This window comes from Syngnathus leptorhynchus, chromosome 22, assembly GCF_054491065.1.
Source record: "Syngnathus leptorhynchus isolate UIUO chromosome 22, UIUO_Slep, whole genome shotgun sequence".
Lineage (NCBI taxonomy): Eukaryota > Metazoa > Chordata > Actinopteri > Syngnathiformes > Syngnathidae > Syngnathus > Syngnathus leptorhynchus.
This window is the reverse complement of record NC_141216.1, coordinates 3,511,624-3,526,827: the sequence shown is the minus strand read 5'-3', so window position 1 is coordinate 3,526,827 and position 15,204 is coordinate 3,511,624. Positions and strand designations below refer to the sequence as shown.

General features: G+C 43.6%; 5 protein-coding genes across 8 annotated transcripts; 2 read left to right on the top strand and 3 right to left on the bottom strand.

Moving 5' to 3' along the window:
* Positions 1-446: 446 nt before the first annotated feature.
* pdpk1b (3-phosphoinositide dependent protein kinase 1b) lies at positions 447-6,989 on the bottom strand. Its single transcript, XM_085904488.1, has 14 exons — positions 6,761-6,989; positions 5,153-5,416; positions 4,970-5,012; positions 4,759-4,896; positions 4,482-4,626; positions 4,304-4,401; positions 4,165-4,240; positions 3,995-4,063; positions 3,813-3,909; positions 3,568-3,741; positions 3,263-3,480; positions 3,109-3,166; positions 2,897-3,049; positions 447-2,719 (listed from the first exon to the last, which is right to left on the bottom strand). Exons 1-14 carry the CDS (start codon positions 6,782-6,784, stop codon positions 2,606-2,608), a joined length of 1,671 nt encoding a protein of 556 aa, XP_085760614.1. The 5' UTR covers positions 6,785-6,989; the 3' UTR covers positions 447-2,605.
* A 369-nt stretch (positions 6,990-7,358) lies between these two features.
* tsr3 (TSR3 ribosome maturation factor) lies at positions 7,359-9,530 on the bottom strand. The gene is made up of 6 exons (XM_085904104.1): positions 9,055-9,530; positions 8,709-8,922; positions 8,439-8,632; positions 8,189-8,356; positions 7,997-8,051; positions 7,359-7,832 (listed from the first exon to the last, which is right to left on the bottom strand). The coding sequence occupies exons 1-6, from the start codon at positions 9,188-9,190 to the stop codon at positions 7,673-7,675; spliced, it is 927 nt and encodes a 308-aa protein (XP_085760230.1). The 5' UTR covers positions 9,191-9,530; the 3' UTR covers positions 7,359-7,672.
* Positions 9,500-11,607, top strand: gnptg (N-acetylglucosamine-1-phosphate transferase subunit gamma). Of its 2 annotated transcripts, none has more exons than XR_015063358.1 (11): positions 9,500-9,657; positions 9,728-9,782; positions 9,952-10,019; positions 10,125-10,179; positions 10,267-10,350; positions 10,421-10,514; positions 10,593-10,707; positions 10,792-10,874; positions 10,943-11,063; positions 11,142-11,223; positions 11,300-11,357. XR_015063358.1 is itself a non-coding variant. In XM_085904105.1 (11 exons), the coding sequence occupies exons 1-11, from the start codon at positions 9,609-9,611 to the stop codon at positions 11,377-11,379; spliced, it is 894 nt and encodes a 297-aa protein (XP_085760231.1). In that variant the 5' UTR covers positions 9,500-9,608; the 3' UTR covers positions 11,380-11,607. The 2 variants fall into 2 exon arrangements, 1 of the variants encoding a protein (XP_085760231.1); XM_085904105.1 differs by having other exon boundaries at positions 10,943-11,071; positions 11,300-11,607.
* On the bottom strand, positions 11,602-15,157 carry chlsn (cholesin). Its single transcript, XM_085904106.1, has 6 exons — positions 15,060-15,157; positions 14,729-14,863; positions 14,516-14,659; positions 12,250-12,419; positions 12,091-12,172; positions 11,602-12,020 (listed from the first exon to the last, which is right to left on the bottom strand). The coding sequence occupies exons 2-6, from the start codon at positions 14,843-14,845 to the stop codon at positions 11,841-11,843; spliced, it is 693 nt and encodes a 230-aa protein (XP_085760232.1). The 5' UTR covers positions 14,846-14,863; positions 15,060-15,157; the 3' UTR covers positions 11,602-11,840.
* LOC147039394 (uncharacterized) lies at positions 12,711-15,010 on the top strand. Of its 3 annotated transcripts, none has more exons than XM_085904102.1 (2): positions 12,711-13,116; positions 13,317-15,010. In XM_085904102.1, the coding sequence occupies exons 1-2, from the start codon at positions 13,114-13,116 to the stop codon at positions 14,328-14,330; spliced, it is 1,017 nt and encodes a 338-aa protein (XP_085760228.1). In that variant the 5' UTR covers positions 12,711-13,113; the 3' UTR covers positions 14,331-15,010. The 3 variants fall into 3 exon arrangements, with proteins under 3 accessions (XP_085760228.1, XP_085760229.1, XP_085760227.1); XM_085904103.1 differs by having other exon boundaries at positions 12,711-13,121; positions 13,314-15,010; XM_085904101.1 differs by lacking the exon at positions 12,711-13,116 and having other exon boundaries at positions 13,163-15,010.
* Positions 15,158-15,204: the final 47 nt, after the last annotated feature.

Below are 15,204 nucleotides of genomic sequence, written 5' to 3'. Positions count from 1 at the left end.
ACTGCAGCCAGTTAGTCATGAACCAGTGACCTATCACTAGTAAAATATCCAAATAAATCTTCAAACATGTCCCATTGGTGTGCAGAATTATGAATGATACGCTCTTTTATCTTCATCTCAATATTTGGACAACAAAATTATCTACTCAATGACACGATTGCTCAACTCCAATGGAAGCAAATGAAATTGTCTTTCATTTAATTTGTTGAAACAAAAATCCCAAATTCAGCGCTGGCAATGGTACTCGGTAGCACAATTGCATTTCCAACTCATGCAGTTTTGGTAGCATGAAGTTGTCCTTCCCACAAGGGAGGACATTGTGTACCGGTCCATGGAACTTGGGCTAGATATTGAATTAAAGCTCAAACGAGCCGCCACAGTGTCGCACACAATCGCATTAAACCGAGAGTAGCCCGTAGTAATTTGCACAAGACATAAAACACAGATGGTGGGCTGATACTTTATTTACATGCTGCAGGATGTGAGAAGCCATTGCCAGTGAAACGCCGCATCTTTTCCCATGTCATGACTTGCGGACCTAACAGAAAAACAGACAACGCGGCTTTCTTCGGATGCCTAAATTCCCTACATGCTTTAATTACTGGACTACCAAGCGTTAAGTGGAAAAGTTGTCATTCAACATCTACTGACCTAGCGCACACATAATCAGCGAGAGAATGAACAGAGTCATTAAATTATCATCGGAATATGATTAAATCACTGAGCAAATAGAAAATGCATGATATAGTAAGAAAGAAAAACTGTAAAATATTATAGTTTACAATAATTATTCACATTCAAAGGCTTTACATCTCAAAACATACACAACATGGCCCCTGAACATGACTTCAATCCAAATATGATTCATATATTAGAATTTAAATAACACAGAATGAACTAGAGGCTAAACAATAGCTCTCTAATAACCTTATACAAGAATAAAAATACAAAAACTGTATCCTAATGTCATTGCATTACTCGCTTCGGATTTTAATAATACATGATCTGTACATCACAGTTCTCGTCAGTTACAAGCCAGGTAGAGCGTTTTTTTTTTTTCCCCCCCACGCACAATGTAACCGACCGCCCTCTATTAGATTCCGACAAATTCTCCGCGCGGAGGAGGCCAACACTTGTGTAGGGCTTCCTCAATTTCTTTATAGACCGATACAGCAATTTTATCGCTTATTTGGATCAGATAAAGATATCCTTGCACGCACGCACGCCGAGCCTCAGGGCCACCGAAATTCCAGTCACACACTGCACACAGACTCAGCCAAAAGGAGGAGGCCTTTGGGAGAGAGGGGGGTTTAAAAAAAAAAAAAAAAAAGGACCTGAAAATACTCTGTCAAAATTAAAAGCATTATGATAACCAAAAAAAAAAAGAGTTTCAGGTAACCCAGGTGAAGTTCTACCAGAGCTGAATGTGCGAATGTGGAGACAAAAGAAAATGGTTGTGGCAGCCATCTGGAGAAACCTGTGATTGCTTCAAAGAGCGATAGGATGATGTATTTTAAATCTCTGCTGGGAGACGATTTTCTGGTCAGCACGTAGGATATTTTTTTTTTTTTTTTTTTAATATTTCAACATGATGCACTAAAGATGCGCATAGCGATCCCACCGAAAACAAATGAAAATAAAATTCACATCACAAAGAAATAGCAAAGTGAACAGAACAGCCAAATCATCCAGTAACATTTGCTATGGTTGCCAATGCAGTCCAAAAAAAAAAATATATTAAAAATAAAATACCCACCTTTTTAAAAACTTGAATAAACTACCGGTAGTGTAATATCACCAGTGCCCGAAGGAGAGAGGAGCAAGGCTGCGCTACACGACTGGCCATGCAGGAAAAAGGTAAGCGACTTTACGGTTCCGAAGTACAAGCTAGTGGCACGTTTCCCCGACTCCTGTGTCGCTTACAGCTGTGGAAGAAGGCTGGCGCCCTGCTGGGAATTGGATCGGACCGCCAGAAGCGAGTACCGCGCGGTTCAAGAAAGCAACTCAAATACTGTGGAAATACGCGGACGCTTACAAAAATACATTTGAGTTTGGTAAATGCGCCCGAGTGAATCAAGCACGCGCTAAGCGGTGGAGCTATGGGACGATATGCGCTCGACGCAAAAAAAAATTAAGGGGTGGGGGGGGGGGGGGGGTTCTACAGCATCTACATAGGACACAGGTTTAGGATACGGTTGAATTAGATTCTGGGATTCTCACCAATTATGATTTTTGCGTGACAGTATATCAGGAAAAACAGTCCTTGGATTTTAGATAGACAGAGAGAGCGATAGAGAGAGGCCCCGTGATCCCCCAAGCTTGCCTTTCACCTTCCGCCGAGAATGTACAGAAAAAAAAAAAGCAGATGTGCTTGGCGGGACTAGATGGCAATAGAAGCCTCACACGGAGCACAAAGAACAAGCAAAGCAACCCTGAATCCAAAGTTGTAGCCCCCCCCCCCATGATTCTACTCAGTAAAACAAACAAGGTCTAGATGCCAGCGTCTGTAAAGAGTTTGTTTACACTGCGGTGATGAAGGGCACTAAAGAGGGTGTTACTCTGCTCACTGATTGGCTTCCGAGCCAAAGCGGATGCGGGAGCGCTCCTATAGGCCGGGATTTTGGTGTCTTTGATAGATCTTTCGCCACACTTCCTGGATCTTCTTGCACCATCTGTCGGCATTTCCGCTAGGGTCCATCAAATAGTATGTTCGGTTAGGCTGCAAAGACATCGACCAACAGGAAATTGTTATTCTCAAAAGATTTTACATCAATGATATTTGTGAATAACGTTTGATTAAAAATAGAATATGGGAGTACTTAAACCGGCGCAGCTGTGACTCGACAAGCTCAAAGAAAAAAAAAGAGAAAAAAACTTTGGAAGTAGTCGTGTGTACCGTGTGAACAAAGAAGGTTTTGAAGTTCTTGGCCTCAGGGCGTAATTCTAGTGACCAAGGGATTTCTCCTTTCAGGACCTTGTTGACAGGATCCACATAGTAGAGGTGTGGTCCTTCGGTGAGCAGCAGCTGTCTCCGTCGGGCAAACAGACCCTGCGACGGGAACCGGTTTCAGTCGAACGCCACTTAAAAAAAAACAAAGTCATACTCACCTTTCGTTTGTCTACTGGACCCATTTTTAAAATCAGGTTGTTTTCCACAAACTGGTGCCTGTGTAAATAAGAATAAATAAAAATTCATTCATCCCTTGCTCATCGTAGAGTGACTTTGACCGTATTCGAGACTAAACACGGCCTCACGACTTACCATGGATTTCCCGAGGTTTGTTTGTCCAGCAACAAGAGCTTCTCCTCGTCGGTGAACTGGAGGTCCAGCTCGAAGGAATTGTTGTCCAGGTCGTGGATGTATTGCTCGATGTTGCTGCTGGAACGCTGCGGGGGCGTCGACTCGTGCGGCGACAGCGAGTGCGACGAGCTGGACTGGGCCACCTGCATGTTGCTGAACTGGCTCAGGAGGTCGTCGTACTGCAAACCACATCGCCGTTTATTTTTTATTTGACTTGCTGCGTATAGTAAAGACAATTTCTGTTATGAGGGGAAAAATGATGGTACATTTCCGTAACAGTCCTCATCGTCCTCCGACATGGCCGGCAGGTACGGCGTGAGCTTGGGCGGCGTCTGCAGGTGCAAGTCACTCCAGGAGATGGTGTCAAAGAAAGGGTGTTGCTTCAGAGGGTCGTAGCCGCCCATCTCCTCACAGCCGAGCCGATTTGAGGGGTCCAGTGACTGAAAACAAAAACAAAATGTTATTTGCCTGCTCCTACAATTAAAAATACAAGTGACATGTAATGACTTACCAAAAGCTGTTTGACAAGATCCTTGGCTCTGGGAAAGAATTTCTCAGGGAATTCATACTCCAGCTTTATGATCTTCTGGAATATTAAGTACTCGTTTCTATGGAGGGGTCAAAGAAAACAAGATTGATTTTGCCTGCTTGGTTTATTTATTTTTTGTCATGAAACAAAACACAGTTACTTACCCAGCTCTGAACGGTGGTAGACCAGCCACCAATTGATAGATAATACATCCCAATGCCCAGAGGTCAGAGCTAAAACAAAAAATAAAAAGGAGTGGTAAAAAAAAAAAAAAAAAAAAAGTAACTCATGGCATGTCACTCAAAAAAGGCAAAACAAAAACAAAAAAAGTTACCTTTTGCAGGCTGATTTCTCTGTTAGCAGCTCTGGTGAAACATACTGCGCTGTTCCCACAAAGGAGTTTGCTCTCGCTGCAAAATTCGAATAGCAACGTTTAATTCCACGGAGATGTCCAGACAAAAGAGTACAAGTACCTTGCTTGCTGTCTGATGACAACTGTTTTGCTGTCCCAAAATCTGTTATCTGGATGTGCATCTCTTCGCTCAAAAGAATATTCTCTGGTTTCAAATCTCTGCAAAGGAGTACATCGGGTCTCAGTTTAGCGGAAAGGGATGGAAAGAAATTTCAAAAAAAAAGAATCCGATACGTTACCTATGGATAATCCCCACACTGTGCAAGTATTCTAGAGCACAAACGATTTCCGCTGAATAGAATCGAGTGCAGGTCTCATCGAATGAACCGATTTTACGAATGTATTTTAGGAGTTCGCCGTTCTTTGCGTAGCTGAGACCAAAATCTAAGTAATCCCAGTTAAGGAGGACGATTACAATAGAAAGCCAAAAGCAAAATGCAATTATTGGGGAAAAATAAAAATAAAATAATGTTTTCTGTGCAAAAAATGTGCAGTATCAGCCCCACAAAAGGATACACAACTTGTCGTCGTCTTGAAATGTGAAGAAGAGCTTGACGAAGAACGGGTGGTCGAGATTTGACATCAAATCCCGTTCTCTTTTCACATACTGGGCTTTGTTCTGCTTCATGATGTGCCGCTTCTCCAATATCTTAACTGAAAGACAGACGGAGCACGAGTATAAACACGCGCGTCTGTTTTGAGTCCTTTGCGAGATTTTAATACTCACTTGCATATTCTTTGCTGGTTACCTGCTCTCTTGCTAGGACAACCTTGAAAAGGGAGGAAAGAAAAAAAAAAGGATGAGTCATTCGAGAACATTAATCAGAGGAATGCTAGCATGTAGCAACAGCTACCCAGGTCTAATTAAAAAGTGAAGAGGAATGTGTGATCTATATATGTAGATGTATACCGTGGAGAATGAGCCCTCTCCCAGTATCTTGCCAAACTTGAAGTCCTCTGGTTTCTTCTTGCGAGGCTGAGGGGCCTGAGCCACCTTCTGCGCACGGAGGCCAGAGCCCTGGCCGCTGGCAGACGCTCCGGCGGCACGGGCCTCCGAGGGCGAGCCCTCCATGCCGGGACAGTGGCTGCTGCTTAAGTCGGGGTGGTTCCTTACCATTGATGGATGCGAGTGGGTACAAATGACAACGCTGGGCTGAATAGGCACGACATCGTACTGCAAGAAGAGAAAAAGCGCTGGTCAGCAGCGTGATGGAGTGGAATCAAAACAACATACCTTGACTTAATACAAGCAAATGAATTCTTATCAAAGACAGTTTTATCTACTCCAGATAAACTTGTTAGCCTACTAAAACACTTTGACCTCGAGTCTTTGAAGAGTTTCCTACAACTTGACAAACATTCGAGCAAGCAAGTGTGGTGTAAACATAAGCCGTGTATTAGATCACATCAATAACGGAACAAATCTATGGATTGAGCGCTTCAATTTTTACGAGAGTCGATATAAATGAAGCATATTCAGTTCACAGGCATGCTTTGATGATCGCAGACCTTTTGTTTGTGCTTGAAAGCATTTTTGGACATTTGAACAGCGGGTGACAATGTTGTCAAAACTATCCTTGTTTACACCTTAGAGAACCTTTCTGCTTGCATGAAACCAAGCCATCATTGCGATCATCATCTCTGAGACAACAAACAGTGCGAGGTTGTAAATTCCAGGGCGTCTTTTGGTGCTTTTCGAGCCAACACAAGACAACACGTTTACAACTGCCTAGAAGTTTGTTGCTTAGTTGACTTGGTCTCTCTTTTATCTCATTCACAACCAAGGTGTGGCCATTTATCCGCTTTTTATCCGCTCACCCGGCCCGCACTGAGAAGCTATGTCCTGACTCATTCTCCGCAGCTCCACCATAAAACATTTCCTAGTTAGAGCCTGATCGCAATAACACATCTACGGGTTGATTCCGGCTGTATCGTGGCCTGTATGAACTTTCTCGGGCTACCTTGTCAAGCCGCACTGGTTGGCTGACAGTGAGTTACAAACTTACGCTAATAGCCTGCAAATTAGCTCCACGTCAGGTTGCGTGGATGCAACTTGAAAACGTCGGCCCCTCGCCATTTCATATTTTCATTGAGCTGCTTGTCAGCCCGATTGTTGTCGTTTATTTGTGCAGCACATTGACAGCCAGAGTTAACATTGAAAGCGCGAAGCTGCTTAGCTTAGCATTAGCTTGATACAGACCAACACAAAGTGTACAACAATTAACAAGCTTCGTGTCGGTTGTAAATGAACACAAAACCCACTCGAGCATAGCACACACGCAGGTCAAAACGGAATCTCCACAAAAGCCGAATAATTTGGGCGAATTTAGCCGCAGTTCCCCTGAATTAGCCGGGCTAGCCTTGCTAGGTGGTCTTAACATTCGAACGAGCTCTGCGGCTAGGCTACCGCTCTTCCAACGAAGGCCCGTCCTAACTATTTGTTGTCAAACAGCCGCCACACGCCACGTTTGGGCCGCCGGCTTCGTAGTGTCCTCCGTGTCGATGCGGCGAGACTCACCAGCTGACTTGTAGCTCTTGCCATGGGAGTTTTCCGCGAGTATTTATTTGGAATAAAATAATTAGAGAAGCTCCGGTAATGGCTGCCTCTGCGCCTTCATTTTCGAGCTGTGACGTCGTTCCACAACAATGTTACCGCAGGACAGCAGAGTCCCGCTGTGTCCGCCCCCCTCGCCACATTTACAGTACAACACTCAAATTCAGTTTACTGGAAAGGCCCCGTCAGACGCCAGAAAACCATAAAGACATAAATATCTCTATATATATTTTTTTAAACAAAATACATTTGTACAGAGCGTATTTACTCCGGTCTATTTAATGACGCCGCCAGGTAGCGCAAGCAAAATGCTGCGTTTACTGACCTCGGTTTCCATTACAACACTCAGGTGAGGCGGTGGGAAAAAGTGGTATTCCCTCACGTAGAAAAAATAAAAAAAGAATAAAAATAATTTTGCTAACTGGGTGCAAATAAAATCAACTACTATGTGGGCCCTTGCTATTGGTGAACCTCAAATTCAGTGCAGTCCACACAATTTTGAAATTTTTGGCTTCTATCATGGGTCACCAGATTTTAATCAATCAATATCTTAACCAAAATTGACTATACATGTCTATTTACATCATTTTGACCGTCGTCCTCCAGAAAAAAATAACAAGTCCGTTTTGAACAGAAAGTAAATCTATCTTTTTACAAATGTAGGGAGTAAAAGGAAACATATTTCAAAAAATAAATACTCAAGTACAGATACTTTAAATTTTTATTTATCTGCAGCACAGTGTTTGTATTTTACTTTTCTGGACTGAAAAACATTAAAGATGCTCTAAACAAGGTTTTAAAAAATACAAATGAGCCCAAATGTACCTTTTGTAAAGCATTTGAGGCTTTCTTAGAAGCATCAAATTCAAATACATTTTACTGTGATGATTTTGCTGTTGCTACTTCCTCTTCTTGCGAGACAACTTCTGAGTCATCGTTGTTTTTTCCATCTTCGTCTTCATCATCAACATCATCGTCGTCGTCATCATCCTGTGATGCGTCAGTGCCCTCGCTAGAATCATCCTCCTCAGCTTCCCTGAATTTAAATGATACAAAATACAATTGGAATAGAACATAAAATGGTGACTGTATATATTTTCACATGCAATCATTTTAAAATTGGATTTGGACTCTAATGACGGCATTCATCAACACAAATATAATTAAAAGATGTCCTCCGATGAAATAGAAGACGCTCACCAATGACGTCTGTTGAGATTCATGCATTCTACTCCCGAGTTGACATCAAATGGATCTGCGAACAAAAAGTTGCATCTCAGAACCATGCTCTAACAATAACTAATGGCATCAAAAGAAGCAACGTTGATAAATATGTCATTTTTATTGAGTTTAAAGTACTTTTACATAAATAAATCCCCCCTCCCTTTTTACCAATTTCATCCTCCTCCGGTTTAGTGGTGAGAAAGTCTTTTTCTACAGCGAGCAGCTCTTGCTCTGTCTGGCAGGCGGCATAGCGCTTCAGCAGAACTTTATTGAGCTCCAGGAACACAGTGCCCCACTTGAATTTCTTCAACAAGAGCACAGCCAGTTCCTCAAAACCTGGCAACATTAAACCGCAAGACGTGCACATTTTGAGTCACTCCGAAGATGCAACAGAACAGCTGTATGCAGCAAGCCTTACCCACGATACAAAAAGTGGCAGCAAAAGCCTCAACACAAGACAATTTGCAAGGCTTCCCGTAGTTGACCGGATTTGCCGCTACCAGGTAAGGTAGCAGGCGAGGATGACTTCCGACCATCTTATTAAATGGCGTCTCTTCCAGTTTGGCCCAAGAGCAATCAATCACTGCCAGTCCACTCTGGGCCACAATCTCCCTGTCAAATCAAAATAGACATTTGATTCAGTTTCCATTTGAAAGCAAAATGATTGTAAAGTAAGCCTTATACATACCTGTCAGCTGGTGTCACATACTTTGTGCCCATGGGACTCAAAATGAGTCCGTTGAACCTCTGATTGAGGCGCAGGTTGCGTACAAAGCCCTTGCGGACCAACTTTCGGCCTGTGCAACGTTTGGGGTCGCAATGGCCCAGCTCCCACATGGCAAGAGGACAAGGTAGCTTCACTTGGGGGCTTTCTGCTCCCTCCTCATCCCTGATTAGACTTGCTGTCAGAAAATCATAATGCAAGATTAGTTCTACTCTTAAATATGCATCAACAGCAACCAATAAAACATTTTTTTTAAAGTTTGAAACAAAACAATGCAATGACAACTTTGTAAAACGGTTTGTAATTTTACCTTCAACTGCACAGTGCATTTCTTCTGTAAAAGCTTCTAATGTTTTGCCCTTCATTTTGTGTCGTTTGTCTTTTCCCTTATTATCAGGGCGCACAAACTTGCCCTGTTTTTTGCGTCCCATTTTCACACCAAACATATATTGTAACCTCGTCTAATATACTGTAAGCAGCTATTGTTTATCTTTAAAAGTTAAGTCTGAAAAGCCTACACATGCTTCCTGTTAGCCAGAGACCATTAGCATTAGCATATATGTAAACATTCGTAGCACCTAAACTTCAAGCCCCAAATGTCCGTTTTTGAGAGTAAGCAGAGCGTGTCAGTCTATATTTTAAAAAATCTGATCTGCGCTGCCCTTTAAAATACCACAAATTGTAAAATATTGGCATCAATATAAAAATTGCAATGTGCGTCGAATGTTAACAGCGCGTGCGCAAAACGTGTTATTGTCACGTGACTGCCTAACCCGGAAGCCCAACTGGATTTCCTCAGACGTGACAGATATGTCAACAAAAATATTTTAACCACTAAAATTAAAAACGTACTGCGTGTTCAGTATGACCTATCACTTAATATTCGCCTTTGCTGTGTGTCTGTGTTTTTTCGGTGAGTAATTGGCATGCTATTAATCGACAGATGAGCAGAGAATAACGTTTGTTTGACGTTTTTTTAATAGCAACCCATGCAATCGGTGGAAAAATGAAGATTGTCGAGGCTCCGAATACATTTGGGTCTGTCAAATAAATAATTCCATTTTGTTTTTCCACTGCTGTGCTCCATTATTTACCGGTGCTCTGAGAACAACTGGAGTGCTCTACGTCATTCCAGTCCCCATAAAAACACATTTTCCCCAGCTGCTAACAAATATTCTTGGTTTATATATTGTCTATTTCTCCTAAGGTTGAACAACAACATTCTGGCTCAGGGAAGCAGACTTCAAGCTAAAGTGCTTCCATCTCCAGTGTCCGGTAACGTTAATGTCATTTGATGACAACATTCATTCATTCCATTTTGGATATTAATCAAAAAAGGTCTCACAGTTTTATTGCTGTTCAACATCTTCCCTCCACTAGGACCGTCACATCTTTTTCATTTGGCTGGAAGGTGTTTCAGTCTTACTCAATCAGTGTAAGTTCATTCTGAAATTAAGCCAGAAACATTTTGTCGCTTTATGTACATTTTTTTTGGCAACTTTTTTTAAAATCCTACTTTTAGGTATCGATATGAGTTCTGTCCGTTTCACAACATCACCCAACATGAACAGTCATTCCGATGGAACACTTACAATGGGATCCTGGGGTAAAACTTCTCCAGCTATCGGTGTAGCTTTTCAGCAGTGACCCAAAGTGATTTCGTGTTCTCCTTACAGGATCTGGCATGAGTGGGAGATAAGCAACAACACTTTTACAGGCATGTGGATGAGAGACGGAGACACTTGTGGCAACAAAAACCGGGAAGCAAAGGCGGGTGGACTCCCAAAATACTCACCCCAAAAAATAGGGATAGTTTGTATCAAACGTAGCTTGTGTCCTTTTCCACAGGTGCTTCTTGCCTGCAGCAGCCAAACCAAGCTCGCTGAAGTGTCCGAGCCAAACACTTGCGTGTACTCGCTAACCTTTGAGACGCCACTTGTTTGCCACCCGCATTCTCTTTTAGGTAAGACCACAAGTTATGTCAATAAACTTGACTAGTTCTTTACAACTTTTTAGCAATACACCTACTTTGCATGCTGTTTTCAAGTGTACCCGACTTTGAATGAGGAGCTGCAAAAGGAATGGGATGAAGCGGAGCAGGCTCGCTATGAAGGTCTTGTCACAGAGCAAGTAAGTTAAAAAAATATATAATCACGTCGCTAATTGCATAGCACCGAGCTGAATGCCATCTCTTGCAGGGTTACAACAATTTGATAAGGGATGTGTTTGAAGTTGCCGGCCTCCTGAGGGGTCAAAAAGTGAACCAGAAGCTGCCCGAGGTTGCAGTTCAAGAAGAAGCACACAACTCTTTACAAAAATGTAATGAGGTATGGAAATGTAGGCTTACTTAATTTGTTCAATATTGTTCAATGTGTTTAACATGAGCGGTCTTGGCAGGAATACCAAAAACAGCGAGAAGAGATTACGAGACTGCGAGCTCTGCTCACTCGTCACAATATCGCTTGGGATGCAAAACCAGGTTCAACTCTCACTTGCTGAAAAATGACTATTTTTGTTGTCCAAATGGATATTTCATTTTTCGCTTTATGTCGCAGAAGAGACAAAAGGTGCCGAGGCGGAGCATTTACGTGGAGATGTCGGCCTTTATACGGTGGCCGATGAGGACGCGGCATAAGAAAGTGGATTTTTGTGCCTACCATCCGGATAAAAGAGATTTCAATTTCCGAGATGATGCTGAACTGACCTGGGAGACTGAAATGTTTTTAAATGAAACCTGTGAAAAATATTTCCCAGCATGTCATAATTTTTTTAAATAGTATGATGTTGGAGAGGTTTGAATTGACGAATTTAATATTTGTAAGATTGCTTTTTGTAAATAAAATTTTGAAGAAAAAAACTGGGTCTGCATGTTTTACTAAAGTCATTGTTATTTCACACACAAAGATCAGGGGATGCTTTAAGAATATTTGTCAATTGATTGTCTATGTGAAGCCCTTTGAGACAGCTTGTGATTTAGGGCTATACAAATAAACTTGACTTGACAAAGGAGAAAATTCTGTTTGTTCTCATGGAAAACTTGGATTAATGAGTACGAACAAGGTAACCAACAATGCTGTCTGATGTTCAAGCCTGCCATTAGGAAAGCATCTGAATAATTTCTCTGGCTCTGCGCGTCCTCTTCTGGACATTGACATCCTGTGGCGCCTCCCCCGATTCCTGGACCAGGACCAGGGCCTTCTGAACCGTGATGTCTCTCGAGCTCCCGCGGAGCCCCTCCATGTACTGCAGCAGCAATGAGAACTTCTCATCTTCAATCTGGTGGCAAATTGTCACAATATCAAGAAAAAACCTCTTCCGCTAACAACCCAGGCTAAATTGAGCTCACCTGTTGAGAATCAAACATGTTTTGCAGTAACCACGTCTGCCGTTTCTTCTGGAACTTCCAAGCTTCACGATTGTGAACCCAACTGAAAAGACAACGCCGTTGTTACTCAAGACCAACATTAAGCTAGTAGCACAGCAGTTTGAACTTCAGGTGATTTACCTGGTGAGGTAATCCAAAGCCTGCTGGGACGCGGTGGGCCCTGACTCTTGGCTTTTGACTGGGATGATCCCCTCTGCTTTCAACTCCTTGTTCTTGATCTTTTTCATCTTCCTCTCCAGAACCCGCTGCTCCTCTGGGCTCAAGTCCTCCTCCTTGGCTGGATCTGAAATCTATCGCACCAAAACAAAACAAACAAGACTTAGGAATCTGACAAGGAGAGCAAATCCGGTGGTTATATTGACTATTTTCCATTTTAGGTCAAAAGAAGCAAATGATTTTAAGTGGGATATACAGTTGATATTTAAAGTCTACACACCCCTGTTCAGAATGACAAAGCCATCACTAAAACACAATGTGTCTGTCATCTGATCCAAAACAAGATCATGCCGATATTCTGTCGCCAGTGTTGCAACTCTGCAAAGTGAAACGTGTCAAACCACACAGATGCGAAAAACAACGAACAAAAAGGCTTCCTGTTGCATTGCAAGTTTAAAAAGTGCAGCAGTGAATACTCAGAAAAAAAAAAAAAAAAACCACATCCCTCCCCAAAAACAAAATTCAACCCTCAGGGGAGGCGGAACAAGGGAGCCAGTATGCTCTACCATTTAACGGTTCTCAGTCTGCAAGGTGAAGGAGGAGAAAAAAAAAAAAGAGGGGCGGAAAATGTTCTGATCACATGGCCACGAAGTCACTCTGAAAGTATGCTGGCGGGATGTCGCCCGTGTAACCATTTTTCTGTCTCAAGGAGCATCGTCGTCGTTTTTGGCTACGACTCAAGCGGCAGCCAACCGGGCCGTGAAATACGAACGGGAGCACGAGACGAGGGAGTGACGACAACAACCAACCGCTCAAAAAAAAAAAAAAATGGTAAGTGGAAACATATGTTGCATCTGAGCAGAGGTTTCCTCCGCAGACGGCAAGCGTTGTCACACGACTGTACTCGGGCCGGATTGTCTCGAAACTAAAAATTAGCCGAGAAATAAAAGCAGAGCTTTAATTAAACGCCGTTGCCCTGTGTATAATATCTCTTGTTGTAAAATGTGTGATGGATGCATTTTTTTTTCCAGTCAACCGAGAGCAGCACCCAATCACTCGACAACAGCTCGGCATCGCTCGTCAACGCCTTGACGCCCACCGACGTGCTGGAGCTGATCGCGGCCGCCGACCTCGTGTCCTCGGCCAACCACGCGTACTCCTTTCTGGCTGCCGCCGCTTTGCTCGCCGGCTGCTTCTTACTCTACGTCTTGGTGCACACCTATAAGGCACGGCGCCGCCTGGCCGAATTTCTGTGGGCCTTCTGCGGCCTTCAACTGCTGCTCCTTCTCTTCTCCTTCTACAACGTGGCGCACCGACCTCACAGCCTGAGGACGGCGGCGATAGGCTGCGCCGCGCTTTCTTTCGCCGTCCATGTCGTGTCGCTCAGCGGCCTGCTGGTCTTGGCGCTGATGGCTTACATCCTGGCCCTCGACCCTCCGTCCAACCTCATTATAAAGAGGCCTGGCGTCTGCGTGGCGCTGGTACTCGTGATAGCGACTTTGATTTCTCTTCTTCTGGCCGGCATTCGAGGTCCGAGGGACGGTCTTCTCCGGGAGACGGAGTGTTTCATCGATCCGATGGACGCCGGAGTTTCGTACGCCGTGGCAAAGCTGTGCTTGGCTTTTCTGATCCCTTATGTTCTCCAACTGGGACTCGTGATATGCGGCTGCGTGCTGCAAAGCAAATCACAACGGAGGTTTCTCTCGGGTTCCGACGAGGGTCCGGCGTTCCTGGCGGTGAGCGCCACGCTGCTTTTCTGTCACCTCCTGTACATGACGGTGCTGGTGAGGGCGGCGAATCTGCAGGGCGAGGCGAGCCCCCGAGAGAGGGCGCTGTTGAGCGTGGCTGAGCTGGTCTTCTTCTCGGGGAGCGGCGGCAGCCTGGTGCTCGTGCCGCTCACCCACCGGCCCAGTCGAGAGAGGCTTCGCGCAATGTTCAGGCGGATGGCCGACTGCTGCACGCGTGTGGCGCGTGCTCAGCCAAACAGGAACATCATCACGCCACATGTCGAAATCACAGACACCCTGCAAGACATTGAGTCGTAGCGCTCCGAAACGCAATGACTCAAGTTCAAAAGCAGAAAATGTATGCAGGACTGCTTCCCACCTCTCTATTTTCCCCCTCAAATGCTTCTTTGGATTGGTCAATCTTATACAATGGAGTCAAAACAAATATGATCACACAGTTAGATAAATATATGTATTAAATATATATATTAAACGTGTCAAACCTGAATTTGCGCGGTGGTCTCTGTTTGCTCTGTGTTTTCCTTCTTCGTTTGCTTCCTTTTGCGTTTCCTTTTGTTCTTCTTTCCTTTGGTCTTTGGTTCTTCCTCCACCGGAAGGTTGATGTCTGGAGTTTGAACCGGAGCCTCCTGGATAAGAACAAAAACAGCCTGTAGGCGCTTTCAAATAAGAATGGATGTAATTATTGTTCCACTAACCTCAAATTTCACCTTCTTCTTCATAACTTCTTCGGTTTGCTCCACACAAACCTCATCAACACTTGAAGGCAACTCTTTCCTCTTTGGGGCCTTCTGTTCTGATTTCTTTTTAGTCATGTTGACACAACTTAATTCCTGCAACAAATATAACCAGTACTTGTCAACATTACTAAAGAAAACATTATGTTTGATGTCTCTTCTGATTTTATGCTTACTGACAAAAATTTAATGTTAAGTTTGAGTTGTGATTGAACACCTTAAAAGATAATGCATTACGGTTGAATAAAGGAAATATCAGTTGATTTATTCTGATAAAATCTTATGTACTTACGCAGCAAGATGCAACTGAGAGAAGCACACGCTGGCTAGGATCAGCACGCGGCACGACCAGGAAGTGACGTCAACATGCAGAAACATGAATGAATGAAATTACAGCCCTGTCATTGGTCGGCATCTGTGAGGCGTTCAAACACTGC

Bases quoted from the DNA above. Each gene is read 5' to 3' on its own strand.
- tsr3 (XM_085904104.1), bottom strand. From the start codon at position 9,190: ATGTTTGGTGTGAAAATGGGACGCAAAAAACAGGGCAAGTTTGTGCGC. The intron at 8,633-8,708 runs GTATGTATAAGG...TTGATTTGACAG, and splicing joins TATGTGACACCAGCTGACAG to GGAGATTGTGGCCCAGAGTG. The intron at 7,833-7,996 runs GTGAGCGTCTTC...ATTTAAATTCAG, and splicing joins AATCTCAACAGACGTCATTG to GGAAGCTGAGGAGGATGATT.
- chlsn (XM_085904106.1), bottom strand. From the start codon at position 14,845: ATGACTAAAAAGAAATCAGAACAGAAGGCCCCAAAGAGGAAAGAGTTG. The intron at 12,420-14,515 runs GTTTGACACGTT...TTGGTGCGATAG, and splicing joins AGACCACCGCGCAAATTCAG to ATTTCAGATCCAGCCAAGGA. The intron at 12,021-12,090 runs GTGAGCTCAATT...ATTTGCCACCAG, and splicing joins ACATGTTTGATTCTCAACAG to ATTGAAGATGAGAAGTTCTC.
- pdpk1b (XM_085904488.1), bottom strand. From the start codon at position 6,784: ATGGCAAGAGCTACAAGTCAGCTG. The intron at 4,064-4,164 runs GTAACTTTTTTT...TTTTTGTTTTAG, and splicing joins GAGAAATCAGCCTGCAAAAG to CTCTGACCTCTGGGCATTGG. The intron at 3,481-3,567 runs GTACCATCATTT...TGTGGTTTGCAG, and splicing joins ATGAGGACTGTTACGGAAAT to TACGACGACCTCCTGAGCCA.
- gnptg (XM_085904105.1), top strand. From the start codon at position 9,609: ATGACCTATCACTTAATATTCGCCTTTGCTGTGTGTCTGTGTTTTTTC. The intron at 10,020-10,124 runs GTAACGTTAATG...TCCCTCCACTAG, and splicing joins GCTTCCATCTCCAGTGTCCG to GACCGTCACATCTTTTTCAT. The intron at 11,224-11,299 runs GTTCAACTCTCA...TTTATGTCGCAG, and splicing joins CGCTTGGGATGCAAAACCAG to AAGAGACAAAAGGTGCCGAG.
- LOC147039394 (XM_085904103.1), top strand. From the start codon at position 12,843: ATGCTCTACCATTTAACGGTTCTCAGTCTGCAAGGTGAAGGAGGAGAA. The intron at 13,122-13,313 runs TGGAAACATATG...CATTTTTTTTTC, and splicing joins AAAAAAAAAAAAATGGTAAG to CAGTCAACCGAGAGCAGCAC.